The 25,149-nt window shown below is 37.3% G+C and overlaps 1 protein-coding gene across 1 annotated transcript in view; it reads left to right on the top strand.

Annotated features, from left to right (window-relative positions):
* The first annotated feature begins 3,083 nt into the window (after positions 1-3,083).
* Ubqln1 (ubiquilin 1) overlaps positions 3,084-25,149 on the top strand; it is a 53,487-nt gene continuing 31,421 nt past the window's right edge. Inside the window, exon 1 of the mRNA XM_046462418.2 lies at positions 3,084-3,426. Within this exon, the coding sequence (XP_046318374.1) occupies positions 3,247-3,426 (180 nt within the window). The 5' untranslated portion in view covers positions 3,084-3,246. The remainder of the gene's footprint in view (positions 3,427-25,149) is intronic.

The following is a 25,149-nucleotide window of genomic DNA, read 5'->3' as shown; positions in this document are numbered from 1 at the left end:
AAGTCTTAAAGAAGAGATAACAATAACCTGTGCTAGATGAGGGGTATAATATGAAAAGGTAAGAAAAGTATAACATAAAAGTGTTTCTAGAGATGGCAGTAAACATCTTTGGAATGTAGTGTATCTAAAGAGAGTGAGCTTGAAAGATGGCTTAGGAGTTAGTAGAAGGAGACTATGAGTTCACAATAAGAAGCTTGGGCTTTATTTTCCAGGTAGTAGGGAGCTCATGATGGATTTTGAATGTAGGAGCAACATGAGGAATTCATGTTACTTATATTACTTATTTGACACATATATTAATTGTATTGAAGTTATAATTCCTGGACACAGGATTAAAATTTGTCAAAGGATACTCAATGTTAATTCTTATTGATTAAATCATTCTGTGGAGGAAAGATTCTTTTGTCATGCAAATAATAATGTAGTTAAGTTTTAACAATAGATTTTCTCGACCTGTATATTTGCAGATGGCTCTTACTGGCTTATGAGAGCTGACTGGTAAAACTTCAGGTGTTTTGAGGACTAGGTAACCTCAACTTGGTAGCTCAAATTGATCATTTGCAAGTATTTACGTCACATAAATTGGCAAATTTCTTGTTTTTTGGAGAGCTGATTATTAAACATTTAACAGCACATCACTGGCTATCTTCACCCACCTCTCTCCTCCCACATTTAACGATTTTTTTTTTTTATGTCAGAGAGTGAGTTTTGTTGTATCTTCACTTCAGTACTCCATTAATGGTTAAAGAGTAGGTGAAAAATCTTCTGATTTTCTCCATACCAGCCATTTAATAAACAAAAATCATTCAGGGAAAAAACAAACATCAAGATCAGCGATTGGCAAACTATCCCTGTGGCCCACATCAGATTCTATGGTTGATTTTTTTTTTTTAAAGTAAAATCTTCAGTAAATACAGCTTTGCTTATTTAGTTATGGATTGTCTGTGGTTGTTTTGTGATACCAGGGCATAATTTTATAGTTTATGGTCTGCCTAAAGTATTTACTACTTAGCCCTCCCAAAAGTTTACAAATCCCTGATCTAGTCCATGATCCCCCCACCTCCAAAGGTCCCTTATAGGTTATGTTTATGAAAAGTACCACCAAAATGATTAACTATGCTGTATCTTCTTACAGATACATTACTTAAGTTATATAATATACATGAGAAATTTTTAGAGGTTAATGTAGACACTTAGTTACAATGTAATTCTATAAGTGTAGGGTTAGAGATATATACAGTGTATTTACAGGAGTGCAGACAGACATTGGGTCTGTAGCCAGTGAAATCTTTCTGGGGAATGTGATATTGGGATTAGGCAGGTGAAGGCAAGGAAGAAGTCACTCCAGGCAGGAGAGGCAGTCCAGGCAAAGCTTGCAGACAGAAAACAGCAGGACAGGAAGTCACAAATATTGACCTAATGAAGTTGGGAAGAGATTTTATTTAAATATATAAAACAAATTCCAAATGATTGGTTATATGGTGGTACTTTCTACCCCGAGAAGTAATGATTACGTTACATTTAGACATAACCGTTCAGCAAAGGACCTTGGGTTAACTCTTCATATTATTGAACAATGCTGGCACAAAATTTTGGTGATGTCAAAGTTATGTCTTTATTGCAATTTATACGTCAGAACTTCTCTCTGACCCAGATTCCAAAGGGTTCTGCTAAAAGGTAGTGTTTATGGGACAGTATTTAATTCTACAACAGGGCTGAATATCCTTGCATATTTGGGTCAGGATTTACATTTGTGCAATACTGATTACAATAATATACTGTGTTCTCTATCTTTAACAAACAATGGGGTTGGAGGGTGTGGTTTAGTGATAGAGTGCTTGCACGCTTGCCTGCTTGCCTGCCTGCCTCGCATGCCCGAGGTCCTGGGTTCAATCCCCAGAACCACAAAATACGCTAACAAAACACTCAGAAATGGTTAATATGTATGCATGTGTGTACATACACGCATACACACACACACACACACACACACTTATTTTTTTCCCCCAAATGATGGCATCCTTTCAAATGTACGACTCAGAAGTAACTTCCTATATACAATGAAGATAATTTTTGAACAACCATCTTTGATATCACCTAAAATCTGAAATGATGCAGTACCTTTAATTTGATAGAATACAAAAGGAACACTTCAGCTGTACTAAATTGTTCCAGTTGGGTGAGCACTCTTTGGGCACCCCGCTTCTTGGATACAGTGATCTGAGATTTGGAGATGTTCACACATGACTGTCAGCTGAGACTGTCAATAGGAGTTGCCTTGATCTTCTGACCAAACCGGTTTGACCTGAGAACTGAACGCTAGGGCCATGAAGCAATGATTGGTTCATAGGCGTTCACTCCATTTTCCTTTATAATTAGTCCTTTCTCCTTCACTGACTTATCCTCCAGGTTCCACGCACAGAGCAGTTAGAACAAAACATTTTAAAGCCTCCAACTAGGCAAATACTAACCATATTAACAACAAAAATTCCTCGCTGCTATTTCATCATCAGACTCTCCTCGGTGCTGTACGCCCGGCAAGCAGGCAAGACTAGCACGCAGGAAGGGCGACTGAGCAGAGCCTAGTGGTGGTATGAGGTGAGGAGGTGGGGAGAGGAGACAACCTGGACCATGAGCGCGCAGGCGCATCCGCGCTCGCAGCGCCCAGTGGTCCAAGTTCCTTTCTAGTAATTTCTCTGGCCGTGATGTCATCCCGGTGCGCCGCACAGTGCCTCTTAGAAGACGCATTTTGTTTTTTGGTGACAGGAGTGAAAAAGAAAAAATGAACTGATCTGTCCTGCCCCAGTTTGCTTTTAGTTCTCCAAGCTGGCCGCGCCTACACTTTGCACACTGGGACGAGGGAGGAAAAGGGACGCAACTGGAGCTCGAAGCGGCGCCAGGCGAGGATGACTCGGCGACGCGGCCATCTGCGTTACCCGGCGTGCCCCGCGCGGCGCCGGCGGAGGGACGTGGGGGGAGGGGCGGGGGGAGGAAGCGGCTGCGGCTGCGGCTGTCGCTGCGAACCAGCGGCGTCTGAACACTGCGCTGCTACGGAGCGCCGAATCCGGGCCTGCACCTGGAGCCCACACCGAGCTCCGCGGCCCCTTGGCGGCCCGGCGCCGTTGCCACCTAGGCGGCGTGCCCTGCGTTCTTCGCTGCCCGGGCCAGTCGGCTCTGGCGTCTCCTGGCTCCCCCTTGCTCTCCCGCTCCCTCCTGCTCGCCTGAGTCACCGACGCCGCCGCCGCCATGGCCGAGAGTAGTGAAAGCGGCGGTCCTCCGGGCTCCCAGGACAGCGCTGCCGCGGCTGAGGGTGCCGGCGCCCCCGCGGCCGCTGCCTCTACGGAGCCCAAGATCATGAAAGTCACCGTAAAGACCCCGAAAGAGAAGGAGGAGTTCGCTGTGCCCGAGAACAGCTCGGTCCAGCAGGTGAGGCCGCCTGGGGCCCGGGCCGGGGTGGGGGTGGCCGCAAGATCTCCGCCCGCGATCGGAGGAGACGGTTTTGGAAGGGCCTGGGAGAGGGTCGTCCGCGGATGTGCCCTCGGCCATTCTGGATCTCATCTCACATTAGAAATTGCTCAAGTTCGCGGGTTTGCTCCTTTGGACTCCGCAGAGGTTTGTGGCGGGGCTGTGCGGCCTGCTTGTGGGACGCGCCGCCGTCGCCGCCGCTTGGCTCTGGGTCTTCCTCCTCTGGCGTCCACCGACCCCCCAACCTCCTCCCCCAGCTCCCCGCCCTCAGCCACCTCCTCTCCAGCTCCTCACAAAGGAAAGGGACCCACCGCCTGGCTTCGGGCGGGGTGGAGGCTGGGCGGGGGTGAGGGTCGACTTTACCCTAGCTGCGGTTTTGTTTCATCAATAAAAAAGGGGCGGGGGTCTGCTCATTGTTTTACCTGTTGGCGGGTTAAGGCAGGTTTTAGGGTGAGGTGCACGTGTACGTTTATTCTGCGTTTTGAATGCTGAAATCTTTCTCATCTTCCCACCTTTTGTGAGAAAGCCATGACGTTTTCCAGCCGCATCTTAAAAAAAAGTACTAGGCTTAAGGAGAAAAAGTGAACGACTTTTCATTCATGATGACTTGCTATTTCATTTTTAGTATATCTGTCATCACTTAGATGGCAGTCATTGGGTAGGTTTTTTGATCTTAGAGGGACGATAGCGACGTTATTTGGATACTGGGGGTGCAACCCAGTAAAAGAAAACAAAACTGGAGTTCATGGGGAATCTTACCAAATAATTTTCTGCTTGAACTTTGTTCAGGAATACAAATTTTGAAGTTAATTAAAAATCTTGGTGGAATTCAACACGTTGTTTCTAGTTTATTGTTTCCTGGAGTATTTTTAATAATTATTGAATAGATCCCTGACAGTATCAAATAATGTGAATAGTTAATTTGGGGAAGCAGTTAACAATTATTGAAATGCACTTTTAAGTTTTCTCCAGGGTTTATCTAACTCTAAAGGTGTGTTTTGTGAAGCAGGAGGGTGTGTAGCATCAATTGAGAGAAACTTTTGTCATCAACTGAGTCATCATTCTTTGTTTCCTAACTCTCTCTCAAAAATTTTCCTTAATATTTTTATATTTTTCAATATACAGAAAAGTTGAAAGATTATACAGCTAATATCAGTGTGTCTCTCACTGTCAATTAACATTTCCTGTTTGTTTTATAACATAATTTATTAAATTCCATTTTATGTTTTTGAATACATTTAGAAATAAGTTGCAAATTATCAGCAGCAACCTTAACAGGCACTCCAACATTGTGTGTGTTATTCATTTCAACTTATACAGTTTTTTTTTTTTTTTAAAGGTAAATTTGACATGCAATGGGATGCATGTGGTTGCCATTACATAAGTTTTTCACAAATGTTTACAGCTGGGTCACTCAAGTTCTCAACAAAATGTAGAATTAATAATTGACTAGAAAGGTTTTTTCTCTTGCCTTTTTCCAATCAGTTCAGTCAAACTTTCCCTTTCATCAGTCACATTTTTTATTTCATTTTCACCAGAGATTTGATTTGCCAGTTCTAGAACTTCACATAAGCAGTATTTACGCATAGTATGTACTCTTTGAGTAAGGCTTTTTTTCACTCAGCATATTTTTAAGATTCATTCTTGTGTATATTAGTACTTTTATCTCTATAGTATTCCACTATATGAACGTATCATGATTTATCTACTGTTTAGGGCCACCTGTTTCCAGTTATTTCTGTTTAGTTACTATTAACAATCTTGTATGAGTTCTTTTGGTTAAATGTGTAGAAGTGGAATGACTAGGTGATAGGGCAGGCCTGTTTAGTTTTATAAGAAATGACTTTTTTTTTTTTTTTTTTTTTTTAAAGGCTTTTGTACTATTTTACAATCCTATCAGTGATATGTAGGTATTACTGTTGGTTCAGATCCCAGCTAACATTTGATATAATCAGTCTTTTGATTTAGCTATTTTAGTGGGTGTTAAATATTAAATTTTGAAGCATTTGAGTCTTTCTAGAGTTTCCATTTTAGGCCTCCACCATCCTGATTGCTTTTGGAATTTTACTGCAAAATATTAGAAATAGTCAATATTTTGTAAATAAAAAATTTATTTAGGTGAATATCTGTGAGGACATTTTTTGCTTTTTGTGATGGTGAAATTAAAATCCTAAATTCTGTGGAACTTAATTATAAATTCTACAGGTATAACAAGTGAATTTTCAGTAAAATTAAAGCCTTTTTGAAGTAACTTTTTCTGATGTCAGTTAATAGTTTTAATCATTTGTTTCTGTTGAAGCAGAAAACATGATAAAAATTGAAGCTTACCACTGTACCAAGAACCTGAAGAAAAATTAAACTGTGGGCTTTGTTAAGGGAAGCACATACAGGAAAAGTGCAAGAAATAAGAAAATTAGTTTTCAGTTGATCTATCTGTACAGTTCTACTTGGAGCACAAGAAAAGATCTACCATTTTGTAATTTAAATTTTTCTTAAAAATGTTGAGTAGATTTACCATGCTTGTTATAGATTAAAGTTTGTCATTGAGGGAGCTGAGGGTGTAGCACAGTGGTAGTGTGCTAGCCTAACAATGTGTGTGGCTCTTCCTGGGGTTAATCTTCAGCACTGGAGAAAAAAGTTGTCATTGAAAAAGATGTCTGACATTGATTCCTTTAAAAATACAATGATGGAGCAGGTGCTTAGCATGCTGAAGGTCTTGGGTTCAGTCCCCAGCAACAAACAAACAAAGAAATTGGCAAATATTTGATCTTGAAAATTCTTATCTGGGAGGGCAAGAGGATAAGTAAAAGATCACCAAATGATAATATTGAAAACCTATACTTTATTTCAGGAAAATCCTATTTTCTATCATTGAAGATCTCTTTCAGTAAATATTTCTATATAATGTAGACTCTAACACACAGTATATATATACACACACACACACATATATATATATACACACCCACATACATATGTATGTATATATGTGTATATATATACACAAATGTTCTAATAATTGATTGAATGAAATCACATTAAACCTGGGTAGAAGCTGTGGTTTTAGCTAAGTGGTAGAGCGCTTGCCTAGTATGTGTGAGGCACTGGGATTTATCCTCAGCAATGCATAAAAATAAATAAATAAAGGTATTGTGGTCATCTACAACTAAAAAAAAAAAAAAAATTCTTTGTTAAAAAACACCTGGGCAATTTGTCAAATAAGATGTACTTGGCAGTTTATATTTGTATTTTTCCCTAGATTTCTTTTTTAAAATTTTTATTTTTTTATTCTTTCTAGTTACACATGACAGTAGAACTATTCTGATATATTTATACAAGCATGGGATATATCTAATTCTAATTAGGATCTCAATCTTTGGATGTACACTGTGGTATATTTATATATGTCATAGGAGGGTTATATCAGATTCATTCTACTGTCTGCTCTTTCTTCCCCTTTGTCTACTCTATTGAATTTCTATCCCTTCCCCACTTATTGTAGGTTAACGTCCACATATTAGTGAAAACATTCAACCTTTGATTTTTTTGGTATTGGCTTATTTCACTTAGCACGATAGTCATCAGATCCATCCACTTCCGGGCAAATGGCCTCAAGTCATTCTTTATGACTGAGTGTATTCCATTATGTATATATACCACAATTTCTTCATCCATTAGATGGGTAAAATAAAATGTCAAAATATTAAAATTATTGATATTAACTTGACCTCTTTTTCCTTTTTTTTGTGGTATTGAGAATTGAACACAGAACATTCCACATTCTAGGCAAGCACTCTTATCAGTGTATCTTCAGTCCCTCTCCTTACTTTTTCAATATGGATGCTTAAAAGTTTAAAATTCTTGTTTGGCTTATGTTTTATTTTGACTGGACAGTGTCTTACCCAGAAGGTTGTTTTATCTAAAGAAAGTTGGTTCCTGAGATAAGTTTTCTCTTTTGGGGATGCGTAGGGATTGAACTCAGGGCATTGCACATACCAGGTGGGTGCTCTACCACTGAGCTACAATCCTCAACCCTTTAAATTTTTTTAAAATTTTGAGATAGGGCCTTGTTAAGCATCTTCCTGCCTTAGCCTCCTGAGTAGCTGGGATTGAACATGTGCCACCATGCTCTGAGAGATCAGTGTTTTCTTATTTGCTTTTTTCTAATGAGTTGCTAAAAAACTCTTTTTTGGAGATCACTTACTGCCCCCCCAACAGTATAATTGAAGGATTCACATACCATTCAGTTCACCCTTTTAAAGTTAATATTTGACTTTTTTATTATTTTTTAGGACATTGACAGGATTGTACAACAATCATCACCATAGTCAATTTGAGAACATTTTATTATGTCCAAAAGAAACCTTGAACTCTTTAGCAACTCTAGTTCCACAACCCTTTTCCTCCCAGCCCTAGGGGACTGCTGATATATTTTTTGTCTATACATTTGTCTGTTTTGAACATTTGTTATAAACTGAATCATGCAGCCTTTTGTGATTGGTTTCTTTGTTTCTTTAACACAAACTTTCAAGATTCATCCACATTGTAAATTCTGTCAGTGTTTCCTTTTTATTGCCCAGTGGGTTTCAGCGTATGAATTCTTACCATATTTTATTTTTTCATCACTTGATGGACATTTTTCCCTACTTTTTGGCTATTATAAATATTGCCTCTATGAATTCATACATAAATTTTTGTGTGGGCATGTGTTTCCATTTTTCTTGTGTATATACTAGGAGTGGAATTGCTGCTCTCTGTTTAACTTTTTCTTATTTAATATTTTTTTTAGATGTAGATGGACACAATATCTTTTTTATTTTTTTTAATGTGGTGCTGAGGATTGAACTCGGTGCCTCATACGTGTAAGGCAGGTGCTCTACCACTGAGCTACAGCCTCAGCCCTAGCCCATCTCTGTTTCACTTTTTGAGGAATTGCCAGACTGTTTTTCCCAAGTGGCTGTGTCATTTTACATTCCCACCAGCAATGCAAGAGGATTCCAATTACTACATGCTTGGTAATACTTGTTATTGTCTGTCTTTCTGATTATAGCCATCCTAGTGGCTGTGGGGTGACATCTCATTGTAATTACTTTGCCTTTTATTATTACTTGAGCAGTAGTTATTGTGGTCTGGGAGTCCTTAATACTCTTAGGAAAACTGTGAAGCTAAAACTATTTTCCTAATAGTGCTAAGATGTTACTTGTGTTTTTTAGTCTAATTCTCACAAAAATGAGCAGTGATCTGGTTGTTCTGGTGCACATCTGTAATCTCAGTAGCTCAGGAAGCTGAGGCAGAAATGTTGAAAGATTGAGACCAGCTCTGGCAACTTAGTGAAAGAAAGAGCTGAGGTATAGCTCAATGGTAGAGTGCTCTTGGGTTCAATCCCCAGTACTGCCAAAACAGAAACAACAATTAGCAATGTGCTTTGCCTAAAGCTTTAAGATATCGGATATTGCAACAGATAGGAAAACTTAGCTGTTATCTTTTATGAGACTAAAGTGATTTGCAAAAATTTAAGACGGTGCTACTCTCTTTTGCCGGGTTTCTGTTCTCGCGACTAAAAGGCTCAGGGGTCACTCTAGTTAAACTGGGCTAACTGGGCTGCACGAAATAACCACACAAGAGACACAAATACCTTTTTCTTTGGGGTTGCTGTGACGGCTTCTCTGACCTTAAGGGTCCGCAGAAAGAGAGAGAGATCGAGAGCGAGAGCATGCGCTGACCCCTTTTATTGAGGAGAAGCTATTCAAATGAGGCAAGGGGTCAGGTTTCAGGGGGCTGAGTCTATCTTTATGATGTCCACTGTCAGCAGGTTGACTGACACCTGGGTAGGCCACACCCAAGGGCACAGTAAGAGGAGGGGACACACACAAGGCACTTCCATGGAAGATTCTATCCTAAACAGGGCAAGGGGTTATAATACAAAGGAACAGGTGAGCATAGCTTCACCCATGGGGCTGTAGCAAGACACACCCATTTCTGTGACTGAGCACCTCAGCACCCAGCTGGGGAGTGTAACTCAATCACCCGTAAGGTTGGCCTCCCACACTCTTTAATAGGAAAATAAGCTACTTTTCAGAAGTTTATTTATATTAATATGTGATAGGCTTATTATTTTTAAATTACTATGTCAGAGGATTTTTCACTTTTAGAAGATTTCTAGTATAGTCAGTATCAGTAGATACAAAAAACATAGGGCTCTGAATTTTTTAAATGGTGTGCTAAGAACAAAAATTGCTATATTTAATAAGTTGAAGACTGACTCCACTAAGCTGCCATTGTCTTGCTTAGAAACTATAGTAGCCTACTGTCAGTTTCCCAATTTTTCTGTAACTCTCCCTCATTCATTCCCAAGTAATCTCTGAAAATTGTTCATTAGATCATGTGACATTCTGCATAAAACTAGTGAGTTTCCATTGATTATAGAATGTATCAAGTGGTGATGAGGCCCTGTGGGATGGTTCTTGCCTCTTTTCCATTCTTTACTGATCCCTTCTTCTTCCTCATCTGGTTCACCATACTGACTTCATGGTTTTTTGACCTGTTACTGTGGTTTTTCCCTGCTTCAGGACTTGGGTACAATTTGTTTTTGCTGTATGGCATGCCTCTGACTCTGCCACATCCCACTTATCCTTTAAATATCAGCACAGAGGTCAGTTTCTTAAGGAAGTATCCCTGATTGCCAGATTACATTAGGATCCCTTGTTATATTTTCTCACAGTACCTCGTTCTTTGTCATAATTTATCACAATTCAAAAACATATATTTATGTGATTAATGCTTCTTCTCTACTAGAAGGGGACTATGATTGTTAACATTGTGTTTCCAGAGCCTAGAACATAGTATGAACTTAGCAAATATTTATGAATGAATCTAGAACATTAGGCTCAGTATGTTTTTAATAATAACTGTGAGTTATTGAAACTTTACTGAGTGTATGCAGCATGTACATAATCTCATGGCTTTAATTCTCTGTAAGTTTCATCTTAAACTGCTGTCCTTTAGCTCAGAACCCTCCAAGCACAATTCTTGACTGCCTCAGGATGTTCTTTCTTGTTCCTCTTTGTCTGGAGCTTTATTCTAGAACAGCCTTTCTTGGCTTTAGAGATCCTGATCTAAATCATAGATACAGAAAATGATTTGAGTAATATTCATTTTCCTTAAAGATGGAATTATAACTAATAAAATTTTAGATATATAGGGGATATAAAAATTTAATTCTTCTCATAGCAGTATGCTGGTAAATGTTTACCAACCAGTTCTTCAGAGAAAGCAACATTGATTTGTAGTGTTTGCCAATTTTTAGGATGTAAATATTCTCATCCTGGTAGATTTAAAGCTACTGGTATTAACCTGGCTCACAAAATTTCCCCAAATTAAGGAGCATTTGCTTCCATGGTTGCCTTAGGGTAGAGGTCAGCAAACTGTGGTGGACCATGTCTTTCATGCTATTTGCCTACGTATTAAGTATGATTCCTTTCAGAATAGATCATGTGGCCCAGAGAGTGGAAAAATATTTACTCTCTAGCTCCACATAGGAAAATTTACTGGCCATGGCATTATAATTTACTATTCTAGATCTCACACTGTTCATCAAAACTCTTCTCACTGGAAATTTTTACTGTGACTTATGTATAATCCAGCCCATAGAAAAGCAGTGCATACATATGTAATTTTTTTAGTTGCCACTTAGTAGAATTGCAAGTATTTTTCATTGTGGCAAAATACACAAAATATAATTTATCATCTTTTTTTTTTGCCATATACAGATTCCATTCTTTTTATTTATTCCTGGTGGTTATGTTCTAAATAGTATACCAACACACAGGAAGTTTATACATACTTTTGTATATATACCCATATATACCTGATCTCTCATGTATATAATCTTAAATACTAAAGTACAAATCATTGGTAAATTCTTTTTATTTATACATTGACAGCATATATTTTGACATTATACAAATGTGGAGTACATCTTATTCTAATTAGATCCCGGTCTTGTAGTTGTACATGGTGTGGAGATTTGCTGGTATATTTATATATGTACATAGGAAAGTTAGGTCAGATTCATTCCATTGTCTTTCTTATTCCTACCCCTCCTTCCCTTCCCCTTTGTCTAATCCAGTGAACTTCTATTCCTCCCACTCCCTTGTTGTGTGTTAGTATCCACACATCAGAACTTTTGACCTTTGGTTTTTTGGAATTGGCTTACTTCAGATAATAGTCTCCATATCTATCCATTTACCAGCAAATGTCATAAAGCCATTCTTTTTCATGGCTGAGTAATATTCCATCATGTATGTGTGTGTATATATATATATATATCACATTTTCATTATCCATTCGTCTGTTGATTGAACTCGGACACTCAACCACTAAGCCACATCCCCAGCCCTATTTTGTATTTTATTTAAAGGCAAGGTCTCAACTGAGTTGCTTAGTGCCTTGACATTGCTGAGACTGGCTTTGAACTCAGATTCTTCCTGCCTCAGCCTCCCAAGCTCCTGGGATTATAGGCGTGTGCCACCATGCCTGGTTTATGCTGATGTTAAGTCCTCTGGTATATATCAAGGAGTGGCATTACTGGGTCAAATGGTGGTTCCATTCCAAGTTTACCATCTTAATCATTTTCAAGTGTACAGTTCAGTGGCATTAAGAAATCTATATTATTTTGCAACTGTAACCACTATCTCGCCACTGAACTCTTCTCATCTTTCAGAATTAAAACTCTGTACTCACTAAACAATAACTTCTCATTCTTCATTCCTTGTCAACCCCTGAAAACCACCGTTCTACTTTCTGCTCCCTTCTTACCTTTTCCCTTTTATTCATTTTAGCCTTTTTTGGTGTTTTCTCTCAAATGTCACTCTTTTCTTCCCATTCTGGGCTATTGTGAATGTTGCTAAGGCATAATGTATTCTTTTAAAATTTTAATTTCACAATAACTTAGGTTAGAGTATTATTAATTAACCCATTTTAAAAGTAAAGATACAAGTTGATTATTTCTTACTGGAATGCTTGGGACTAGAAGTGTTACAGATTTTGCATTTTTAAAAAAAAATTGGAATATGTTTATAGTTTTTACCAGTTGAACATGCTTGATCTGAAAATCCAATATCCATTTTGACAGACTGCTTGGTTTACTGGCTAAGTAGCTGCTATACAGAGGTCTAGACTTGGGTATAATGGTTTTGTTAATTTTTTTTTTTTTAACCTTTAAAGCTCTCTTCAACTTTGTCAAAGGTTGTAGCTTATATGTTTAAAAATTTGGAGTGCAAAGAAAAAATAAATACACTATACATGCTATTATAATATTAGAATAAATTCAAGTGGGGCTGGGGTTGTGGCTCAGTGGTAGAGCACTTGCCTAATACATGTACTGTGTTTGATCCTGGGCACCACATAATAAATAAATAAATAAATAAATAAATAAATAAATAAAGGTATATTTAAAAATTCAAGTGATGTAGAAAAGTGTGTAATTAAAAGGCCCATTCAGAAAAAAGAGATAACCATTAAAAAAAAGAGAGAGAGAACTTTTTTTTTTTTTTTTTTAAGCAATTCTGTCTGGAATGGTGGTGTTTTTTTTTTTATATTCACACATAATTTTTATTTCTTCCTGTTAAGCAAGTGGGAACAGGACCCACACTCTCTTTAACTTTTTATTTGTGTTACCTTGCAATTAACTTAGTGCTTGTTTACATGTTTTATTTGCATATTGATATTTTGAGAAAGGGAAAAAGAGCTTTGCCATGTTTATTACTTATTTTAAGTAGATTGTAAGATGGTTGGCATTTTGGAGGAAGCATGAACCTTGGAATTTGAGAAATTTGACTTTGAGTTTAACTCCTCTGAACTTCATTGGCTGTGGTTTTAATGTGGTGTAATTCTTGATTCACTAAATGATTTCAAGAGATAATATGCATAAAGTACCTGGCTCAGAGTTTATATACTTTATCTCTACTGGTCTTTCCCTCAGTACCCTTTCGCTCATCAGTAATTGATGTACACTATGCAATAGAAGGAAGCTTTAGAGTATTTCATCATGTGAGTAGTGAGACATTTAGTTTTGTTATTCTCTGTCAGATTTGGATTAGAGACTTAAAACATTTTATAGATTGCACTGTAATATTCGTGGCTATGTTGAGTTTTATAAGATGGTATCTTATATATCTGTATTTAGTATAGTTTCTCATACTTGACATTTTGTATAAGGTTTTATGCAGTGTTTTTAATAAGGCTGCTAACTTTAAGGTAAACATCAAATATTTGGAGAGTGAAAACTGACATAACTGTTGTTTATGGAAAGTTTATTGAACTTGGAGGTTTTTCCAAGTAATACTAGCAATATTGAGTAAGGAACTGGTTAAAAATAGAGACTCCTCAAGGACCTATCAGTTAAAATACTGAATTAGCAAATGTTTGAATATGAGATGTATATTATTCATACTATTTGGAAAATTCTTGTTAAATGCTATTACTCTGTGATTCTATAGGAAATGAAATTAATGTGTATGTTTTATCTTCAAAGTTTAAATAAATTTTACTTTTTGGTACTTGGGATTAAACCTAGGGCTTAACTACTGAGCCATATCCTCAGCCTTTTTTATTTTTTATTCTGAGACAGGGTCTTGCTAGGTTGCTTAGGTTCTTGTCAAGTTGCTGGCGTTAGCATTGAACTTGAAATCCTCTTACTTCACCAGGATTATAGGGCCATCCTGCCCAGCTAGTTTACTTTTTTTGATAGATTGCAAGATATTTCTCTCTCTCTCGCTCTCTTTTCCTGAGGATACTAATAGGGAGGAACACAGATAAACTGTTTGACAAATTTGGATTGTGGGGTATTTGTAAAGGATAACAGTCTTTTAGCTAACTTAAAGTCACATTAACACCTTCCCCTGTCCTTTTTTGGTCCTGGGGATTGAACCCAGGGTCTGGTACATGGTAAGCATGATGTCTACTGCTGAACAGTACCCCTAGCCCCAACCCGGTTTTTAAAGTGATTATAATTCAGAGTTTATTCTCACATAATTAGGTCAGTAATATTTGTCTGCCAGAATATGAGTACTCTGCTCAGGTAGGTTACATACATCTCTTGATTTTGCCATTAGCCCTGCAGAAAAAATACTATCTCTATTTTCCTGATGAGGAAACCAAGGCTCAGAAACAGATAACATCTCCCTCATTACACAGCTAGAAGGTGGCAAAACCAGGATTTGGGAATTTAAGTCTGTATGTCTCAAAAACATTTTCCTGATATGCTAACACTTTGAGTGTTCTGTCTTTCACATGAACTAAGTTTGTGTCATATTTTCTTCCCCAAAATGATCAAGAACAGAGAGTAAAAAAAAGTGGGCCTTGAACAGCTGCAAGCTGGCATCATAATCTTAATGCAATTTGTTTCATGGTAGCACCTCATATTCTTTCAGCATTGTATATTGTATGGTTTCCTTGATTATTTGTTTGTTTTTCCCCAAGTTAAAAATAGCAAATATGGAGAGGAGGTATGCTGTTAAAGATGAGCTGATAGTCTGGCACAAAAAGCAGATATAGGACATTGAGAGTTTGAACAGTTATTGTATTACAGAACAGCAGTTTATATTCATTCCAGTCATTCATCATTATCAAAAAGTTATATTCCTCAGGGTGGAAAGCAATTTTGGTGCTCATATGGGTAAACATCAGTTAACTAGAGAATCCACCGATGTGAAACTCTTGACTTTTGGATGATGTTGGGAAAATGAGGAGCTATTGAACATTGTTTTTGGCCATGCTGGGTTGGTTTTCAAATCATTAAATTGCCTATTAAGGTGCATTAGGATTTTGATTCTTGTGGCTGTTTTGAGGAAAATTCTAGTAGTTTTCTGTTGGTTATTATAAGTTGTCATTGCAAGCCCAGAGTAGGACATGCATATTTGTAGGAAATACGGATCTTTAGAGGCCCATTCTATCATGTATCTTTCATCTTGAGTTAATGATGGTCATTGTAGTCTTTAACTTAAATAGCTAGTCAGTTTAATGGAAATGATAAAAATTCTTTATGGTTTTAGTTATTCTTTAAATAGGTGAAAATATTTTGCATAGGTTGTTGAAATAAGTTTTTTTATTTCGGTAGGAGGAGTGTCTAAAGCAGCTTTGAGATTTTCTAAAATTAATTAGTTAGCTTCCAGTTTTTATTTTGTTATTGTCTGATAAGCATGTAGTACATAAAACAACAGGAAGTTAGGTTCAAATGCTAGAGAGAAAATTTCTAGAAATTTTGAAGCCAGTGTAAACTGGCTATTTCCATCTACTTTTCCCTTTTTAGGGAGCAGAATAGAAATATAAGAATCTTTTTAAGTATGTGCTGAATTTTTGACCTTTCTGCAAACACCATTTAGATAATAAAACATTTTTTACTCAGTCATATTAAAATTTTTAAAATACATTTTATTTGGGAAAGTGTCTGGTATTGTATAATATTAAGGTTTCAGATGGAATAATGGCAGAATTTATAAAATTCTTAATCTCTTGGTTTTTGCTTGTTCCAAATTTTGGATAATGTTCTAAGAACACATCAAAATTGCATTAGTCTTCTATTTTGGGAGTGGTTATAATACCTAAATTAGTTGACATTGATTGTTGGAAAATTTTTTTATAAGAACTGAAGTATAGAAGTATAGAACAGTATAAGAACAGTAGTCAGATTATATAGTTGCCCTTTGTATAGTGCTATAAGTATAGCTGTATCCTGTCACCATTTTTAACATTTTCTGACTTTCAACAGTGCCATTAGTCCATATTTCAAGCCTAAGGTGTTTCTAAGATCCAAGAGTCCTATGAGTTTGGAGGATCCTCCTAGTATTCAGTGACCTTAATTGTCAGCAGCTCTAATTTTGTGAAAGGGTGATTTCTCAGTTCTAGTCTTTTAGGACTTTGATTTCTTGAGTTTTTTTTTTTTTTTTTTTTAAGAAGATAATGTGTGCATTATGTCAGAAAACAGATTTGCTGCATAATAAAATGATTTTTGAACTATGTCAAAGGGTTCAACTGAACTATTCACTGATGTTCCACAATTTTCTGTGGTTGCTGCTGTTTTGGATATCCGGTCTCATCTGTGCTGTGGTACTCATGAATGGTCATCTCTTGATTCTTGGGTGATTTTCTTTTATTCATGTCTTATCCAGTGTGGTCTGCTGCCTAAAACTAGGACCTCTTCATTCCAGTTCCTTTCAGATGACTTGCCAAAGACAAGGCATGTTTTAATTTCTTCCTTATCACTTGAAATTGCTCAGGTCAAGTGAGTACTTGTATTTTGACTTCCTGCTTCAGAGTCAACGTTTAAAACTTTTTATTACAGTGTAGCACAGAAGAATGCATACATCATAAATGCACAGCTCCATGTATTAGCACAGAGGTCAAGAATGTAGAATATTATCAACTCCCAAAACGTCACCTTGTGATCTCTTATATAAAATCGCCTCCTAAAGGTAACCACTCTTCTCACTTTTGACACTATGAATTTTGCTCCCTCCTCCCGCTTTATGAGATCACACAATTGGTTTTCATTTGTTGATTAGCCTCTTTTATTCTGCATTTGGGTATCCATGATGACATATGGCTATAATTTATTTGTTGTCATTTTTCTATTAAATGAGTATACTATAATTTATTCTGCAATTGAGGGATAGTTGAGTTGTTTTCAGTTTTTGGCTAATATAAGTAATCCTGGTTTGAACTTTGTGGGTTTTGGTGTACCTGAGGACATGTAATGTTGAGTCACAATGTAAGCATATCTTCAGCTTCTATTATATGATATTTTCTAAAATACACTAATTCAATCTGCAGAGTCCAGTTGCTTCACATACTCTGCAACACTGTCATATTCTTAATTTGAACCACTTAGTGGATGGGTTGCTGGTTTTAATTTTAAGTTTACCTGACTATTAAAGAGAAAGAACGTCTTTTCCTGTATTTTATATTTTCCCTTTTTTGATAATGTTTCTTTTGCAGTCTCTGATTTTTTTTCAGTTGGATCACTTTTTGGTGATTTAAAGACGTTCTTTATAAAATGTGGATTTCAGCTGTTGCTTATTTGTATTCCAGATATTTTTTTCTCTGAATTACCTTTTACTCTGTTAATAATAGTGCAATTTATTGTGCTTTTTTGTTTTTTAATGGCTAGATCTTTCCATTGTCTCACTTAGAGAATCTTTTCCAGTAGGATCACACTGTTGATTTATAGTCATTTTTTGGTTCTGTTTTTAATGTGATCAGAATACATACTTGGTAAGATTTTAATGCTTTGAAATATGTTGATTTGTTTTATGGTTTACCATATGATCTAATTTTGTAAGAGTACTTCAAAAGAATGCTTATTCTGTAGTTGTTGGGTGTAGTATTCTAGTTATGCCAGTTAGATCATTTGTTAATGTTTATGTCTTTTATATCCTTAGTAAGTTTTTCTCATTGTAGTCTGTCAGTTACTGAGATAAATGTGTTAAAATCTCCTGAGTGGATTTGTCTGTTTTTCTTTGTAGTTCCATTTACTTTTGTTTTATATATTTTGAGGCTATAATATGAAGTGTGATTAAAGTTTTTAATCATCTTGTTTGTTTATAATGTTGCCATGCAGTGGTTGCTTTTGTGTTAAGTCTGCTTTGTCTGTTAGAATAAGCCTTGCTGGCTTTCTTTGGTTAGTTTTTGCATGGACTCTATCCATTGTTTTTACTTCAACCTTTTATAAATTTGTCTTTTTAAAAGCATCATGAAGTTTGGTTCTAAAATCCAGTCTGGCAGTTCCATCTTTCCACATACAGTCTTATGTAGTCACTGATACTTCTGGTTTACATTTACCATTTGATTTTTATTTTTCCTACTTATTCTATGCTTTTTTCTCTTCTTTGAATTGAGTATTTTGTATTATTTCACTTTCTTCCTTTTTAGGTTGGTAGATGTATACTGTTTTTATATCCTGGAGATTACCATATGAATCTTAACTTATGAAATGTCTAAATTAGTAAATACTTACTCTTTTCAGATAATGCAGACTGTAGAGCAGTAGAATTCCATTTACACCCTCTTAGATTTTCCTTTCTTCTGTCTCTCCCTCCCTGTCACAGGACAGAAGACTTTCTAGGGCTTTATAAAATTAATTTTAACTTAGATTTTTATATATATACATACATACACATACACATTTACACACACGCTTTTAATTGTCTTCTTATTCATTTATCTAGAATCATTTTCTTATCCCTGAATACTCTAATATCTCCTGTGATGTAGGTGACAAATTTCTCTCTTTTCAATGTGTCTAACAGATTCTCTCCATTTTTTTGGTATATTTCAAGTTCATTCTGAGGGATATTTTGTTGGATATAAAATTCCAGGTTACTTGTTATTCCTCTGTCTTTAAGTTTTTTTTTCCTTTTTTATTATGGATAATTTTAAACATACAGAAATTGGGCTTGAGATATAGCTCAGTGGTAGGGTCTCACACTTACTAAGCGTGAGACCTTGGGTTTAATCCCCAGCACCATAAAAAAAGAAAATAAAAACTCAGAAAGTAGAGATAATAATAGTAAGTTATTTCATCCAGCTTTGGTAGTCTCATAGCTGTCGTTGTTTCAGGATTACTTACTTATCCTTAAGGCTTTTTCCCTTTTCCCTATTATTTTGTAATACTCTTATCAGCTTATCACTTAATATATTGCATGTTATCTGAAAGATAAGAACTCTTAAAAAAAAGATCCTCAGTATATTTTCCTGCGTTACCATTTGCCTTAATTTCATCACTATGTACTCTCCTTAAAGTTCCCAATTGTCTCAAAAATATTTATTTTTTAGCATGAATTAGGGGTAAAAGAAGACTTTTTATTTCTTTTTTTTTTTTAATTTTTTATTGTTGGCTGTTCAAAACATTACATAGTTCTTGATATATCATATTTCACAATTTGATTCAAGTGGGTTATGAGCTCCCATTTTTACCCCATATACAGATTGCAGAATCACATCAGTTACACATCCATTGATTTACATATTGCCATACTAGTGTCTGTTGTATTCTGCTGCCTTTCCTATCCTCTACTATCCCCCCTCCCCTCCCCTCCCCTCCCCTCTTCTCTCTCTGCTCCCTCTACTGACATTCGTTTGTCCCCCTTATATTATTTTTCCCCTTCCCCTCACTTCCTCTTGTATGTACTTTTGTATAACTCTGAGGGTCTCCTTCCATTTCCATGCATTTTCCCTTCTCTCTCCCTTTCCCTCCCACCTCTCATCCCTGTTTAATGTTAATCTTCTTCTCATGCTCTTCGACCCTACTCTGTTCTTAGTTACTCTCCTTATATCAAAGAAGACATTTGGCATTTGTTTTTTAGGGATTGGCTAGCTTCACTTAGCATAATCTGCTCTAATGCCATCCATTTCCCTGTAAATTCTATGATTTTGTCATTTTTTAATGCAGAGTAATACTCCATTGTGTATAAATGCCACATTTTTTTTATCCATTCATCCATTGAAGGGCATCTAGGTTGGTTCCACAGTCTAGCTATTGTGAATTGTGCTGCTATGAACATCGATGTAGCAGTGTCCCTGTAGCATGCTCTTTTTAGGTCTTTAGGGAATAGACCGAGAAGGGGAATAGCTGGGTCAAATGGTGGCTCCATTCCCAGCTTTCCAAGAAATCTCCATACTGCTTTCCAAATTGGCTGCACCAATTTGCAGTCCCACCAGCAATGTACAAGTGTACCCTTTTCCCCACATCCTCGCCAGCACTTGTTGTTGTTTGACTTCATAATGGCTGCCAATCTAACTGGAGTGAGATGGTATCTTAGGGTGGTTTTGATTTGCATTTCTCTGACTGCTAGAGATGGTGAGCATTTTTTCATGTACTTGTTGATTGATTGTATGTCCTCCTCTGAGAAGTGTCTGTTCAGGTCCTTGGCCCATTTGTTGATTGGGTTGTTTGTTTTCTTATTGTCTAATTTTTTGAGTTCTTTGTATACTCTGGATATTAGGGCTCTATCTGAAGTGTGAGGAGTAAAGATTTGTTCCCAGGATGTAGGCTCTCTATTTACCTCTCTTATTGTATCTTTTGCTGAGAAAAAACTTTTTAGTTTGAGTAAGTCCCATTTGTTGATTCTAGTTATTAACTTTTGTGCTATGGGTGTCCTATTGAGGAATTTGGAGCCCGACCCCACAGTATGTAGATCGTAGCCAACTTTTTCTTCTATCAGACGGCGTGTCTCTGATTTGATATCAAGCTCCTTGATCCATTTTGAATTCACTTTTGTGCATGGCGAGAGAAAGGGATTCAGTTTCATTTTGTTGCATATGGATTTCCAGTTTTCCCAGCACCATTTGTTGAAGATGCTATCCTTCCTCCATTGCATGCTTTTAGCCCCTTTATCAAATATAAGGTAGTTGTAGTTTTGTGGATTGGTTTCTGTGTCCTCTATTCTGTACCATTGGTCCACCCGCCTGTTTTGGTACCAGTACCATGCTGTTTTTGTTACTATTGCTCTGTAGTATAGTTTGAAGTCTGGTATCGCTATACCGCCTGATTCACACTTCCTGCTTAGCATTGTTTTTGCTATTCTGGGTCTTTTGTTTTTCCATATGAATTTCATGATTGCTTTCTCTATTTCTACAAGAAATGCCGTTGGGATTTTGATTGGCATTGCATTAAACCTATAGAGAACTTTTGGTAATATTGCCATTTTGATGATGTTAGTTCTGCCTATCCATGAACAGGGTATATTTTTCCATCTTCTAAGATCTTCTTCTATTTCTCTCTTTAGGGTTCTGTAGTTTTCATTGTATAAGTCTTTCACCTCTTTTGTTAGGTTGATTCCCAAGTATTTTATTTTTTTTGAAGATATTGTGAATGGAGTGGTTGTCCTCATTTCCATTTCAGAGGATTTGTCGCTGATATACAGGAATGCCTTTGATTTATCCGTGTTGATTTTATATCCTGCCACTTTGCTGAATTCATTTATTAGCTCTAATAGTTTCTTTGTAGACCCTTTGGGTCTGCTAGGTATAGAATCATGTCATCTGCAAATAGTGATAATTTAAGTTCTTCTTTTCCTATTTTGATGCCTTTAATTTCTTTCGTCTGTCTAATTGCTCTGGCCAGTGTTTCGAGAACTATGTTGAACAGAAGTGTCTTGTTCCAGATTTTAGAGGGAATGCCTTCAATTTTTCTCCATTCAGAATGATGCTAGCCTGAGGCTTAGCATAGATTGCTTTTACAATATTGAGGTATGTTCCTGTTATCCCTAGTTTTTCTAGAGTTTTGAACATAAAGGGATGCTGTACTTTGTCGAATGCTTTTTCCGCATCTATCGAGATGATCATATGATTCTTATTTTTAAGTCTATTGATGTGGTGAATAACATTTATTGATTTCCGTATATTGAACCAGCCTTGCATCCCAGGGATGAATCCTAGTTGATCATGGTGCACAATTTTTTTGATAAGTTTTTGTATCCGAGTGGCCAGAATTTTATTGAGGATTTTTGCATCTAGGTTCATTAGAGATATTGGTCTGTAGTTTTCTTTCTTTGAAGTGTCTTTGTCTGGTTTAGGTATCAGGGTGATGTTGGCCTCATAGAATGAATTTGGAAGTTCTCCCTCTTTTTCTGTTTCCTGAAGTAGCTTGAAAAGTATTGGTATTAGTTCCTCTTTAAAGGTTTTGTAAAACTCTGCTGTATACCCATCCGGTCCTGGGCTTTTCTTAGTTGGTAGTCTTTTGATGGTTTCTTCTATTTCCTCAATTGATATTGGTCTGTTTAGGTTGTCTATATCCTCCTGACTCAATCTGGGCAGATCATATGACTTAAGAAATTTATCTATGCCTTCACTATCTTCTAATTTATAGGAGTATAAGGATTCAAAATAATTTTTGATTATCTTCTGTATTTCTGAAGTGTCTGTTGTGATATTGCCTTTTTCATCCCGTATGCTACCTACTTTGCAGGAGTGATTGGAAGCTCTGTCCCGCCGCGGGCCACTGGGCCTTTTCTGTCCGTGGTCACAGTTCCACCTACCTGGCAGGCGCGGGGGGTGGGGGGCGGCTCTGCCCCCCAGCAGGCCGCAGGGCCTGCTCTGTGCCTGGTCACAGTTCCCTCTACCTTGCAGGTGCAGGGGGAGGGGGCGGCTCTGCCTCTCAGCAGGTCGCTGCTCCTCTTCTGCAGGTGGGTCGCAGGCCTGCCTGCCTTGCAGGAGTGATTGGAAGCTCTGTCCTGCCGCGGGCCACTGGGCCTTTTCTGTCCGTGGTCACAGTTCCACCTACCTGGCAGGCGTGGGGGGTGGGGGGCGGCTCTGCCCCTCAGCAGGCCGCTGGGCCTGCTCTGTGCCTGGTCACAGTTCCCTCTACTTTGCTGGCGCAGGGGGAGGGGGCGGCTCAGCCTCTCAGCAGGATGCTGCTCCTCTTCTGCCGGTGGGTCGCAGGCCCGCCTACCTTGCAGGAGTGATTGGAAGCTCTGTCCCACCGGGCCACTGGGCCTTTTCTGTCGGTGGTCACCTGGCAGGCGTGGGGGGTTGGGGGCGGCTCTGCCCCTCAGCAGGCCGCTGGGCCTGCTCTGTGTGTGGTCACAGTTCCCTCTACCTTGCAGGTGCAGGGGGAGGGGGCGGCTCTGCCTCTCAGCAGGTCGCTGATCCTCTTCTGCCGGTGGGTCGCAGGCCCGCCTACCTTGCAGGAGTGATTGGAAGCTCTGGACTTTTTATTTCTTAAAGCAGTTTTAGGTTCATGGGAAAATTTAGAGTACAGATAGTTACCATATCCTTTCCCCTTTCCTCCAACTTTCTCCACCATCAGCATCATGCTTCAGAGTAGTACATTCATTATAATTGGTGAGTCTTCATAGATACCATTACCCAAACTCCATGGCTTACATAGGTTCAGTATTGGTATATGTAGATGCTGTGAAATTTGACAACTGTGTAAATGACACATATACTCTTCCTATTCTCTTTAACCCCTAGCAATCCCTGATGCTTTTTCTATCTCCATAGTTTTTCCTTTCTCAGGAATCAAGTACACTTTTTTTTTTTTGTACTGGGAATTGAACCCAGGGCGCTTTACCTCTGAGATACATCCCCAATTCTTTTGGTTTTCGAGACAGCGTTTCACTAATTTGCTTAGGGCCTTGCTAAGTTGCTAAGGCTGGCTTTGAACTTGTGTTTCTTCTTGGGAGAGTGGACATCATGCCTTGTTCCAGATTTTAAAGGTATTGGTTCACCCTTGAGATGTTAACCACAGATTTTTTTTTTGGTAGATGCACTTTATTCCAGGTCAGTAGGCCTCTTTTTTATTCCTAATTTGTGGAGAATTTTGTCTTGAATGAACTCTGTCAAATGATTTTCAGCATTGATTAATATGATTGTGTGGTTTTTCTTCTTGTTTTGTCTGTTAATGTAGTGAATTAACATTGATTTTATTTTCCCCCCAAATGTTGACTTAGCCTCACATATTCAGGCTAATCCTACTTGGTCATTAAAACTTTTTCTTGTTTCTGTATAACTGGATTGGGTTTAGTAGTATTCTCTGGAGGATTTCTGCATTTATGTTTGAGAGAAAGAGATTGGTTGGTAATTTTCTTATATGCTCTTTTCACTGGTTTTGGTATCAGGGTAATACTGGTGTCATGAAATATTTTAAGATTCTCTCTTTGGTTTTTGTAAGATTGAATGTGTTTTGGTAGATTGGTTTGCATCTTTCAAAAAAAATTGGTATATTTTATTCAAGTTGTTGATATTTTTCTGTAGTATTCCTTATCTTTTAAAGTCTATGAGGCTTGCTTCCTTTCTGTTGTTTTTGATTTTGTTAATTTATGTCTTCTGATTTTTTCTTGATCCAGCTAGCTAGAGGTTTCATCAGTTTTACTGAGATTTTAAAAAGGTTTTTGTCTTGTACATCTGTTTTATTGATTTCTGTTCTTATCCTTTGGGTTAGTTTGCTGTTTGATTTCTAAAGATGGAAACTCAATTTACTGTGTAATGTGACCTTTCTTCTTAAATATCAGCCTTTAATATTATATATTTCCTAAATCGTTGATTTAGCTGCATATCACAAATTTCAACAGTTTTACCTCTTTTTTGCTCAGTTGAAAATATTTTCCTAACTTCTTCTCAAGTTTCCTTTTTGACCCATTTTTAGAAATGTTTGGTTTATTTGTTTGGGAACTTTAAAAATAATTTTTATTACGAATTTCTTCTTCTTAGTCATCTTCCTCCTCTTCCCCTTCTCCTTTCTCTCTTCTTCCTCTCTTCCTCTTTTTCATTCCTGGGTTATTTTTCATTTATATATATATATATATTTTTAGAGAAAGAGAATTTTTTAATATTTAGTTTTTAGTTTTCAGCAGACACAACATCTTTGTTTGTATGTGGTGCTGAGGATCGAACCCGCGCCACAGGCATGCAGGCGAGCGCGATACCGCTTGAGCCATATCCCCAACCCCAACTAATATATTTTTGATGCATTATTTTTATTGGAGTACTTAATTGTGGGCTTCGTTGTTCTATATTTATAGATACACATGATATAACAGTATAATTTGGTCATTATCACTCCCCAGTGTGTCACCCATTTTCTGTTACCGATTTGTAATATAATAGCATTCTTATACTTTTGATTTAATTACTTGAAATTTCCAAGGTTTGTTTTATGACCCATTTATTTCCAAAAAAATCTCC

The sequence above is a fragment of the Marmota monax genome, unplaced genomic scaffold, assembly GCF_021218885.2.
Source record: "Marmota monax isolate L192 unplaced genomic scaffold, Marmota_monax_Labrador192_F-V1.1 WCK01_AAM20220418_F8-fsc00336, whole genome shotgun sequence".
Classification (NCBI taxonomy): Eukaryota; Metazoa; Chordata; class Mammalia; order Rodentia; family Sciuridae; genus Marmota; species Marmota monax.
The sequence above is the reverse complement of the archived record's forward strand: the minus strand, read 5'-3'. Positions and strand labels throughout refer to the sequence as shown.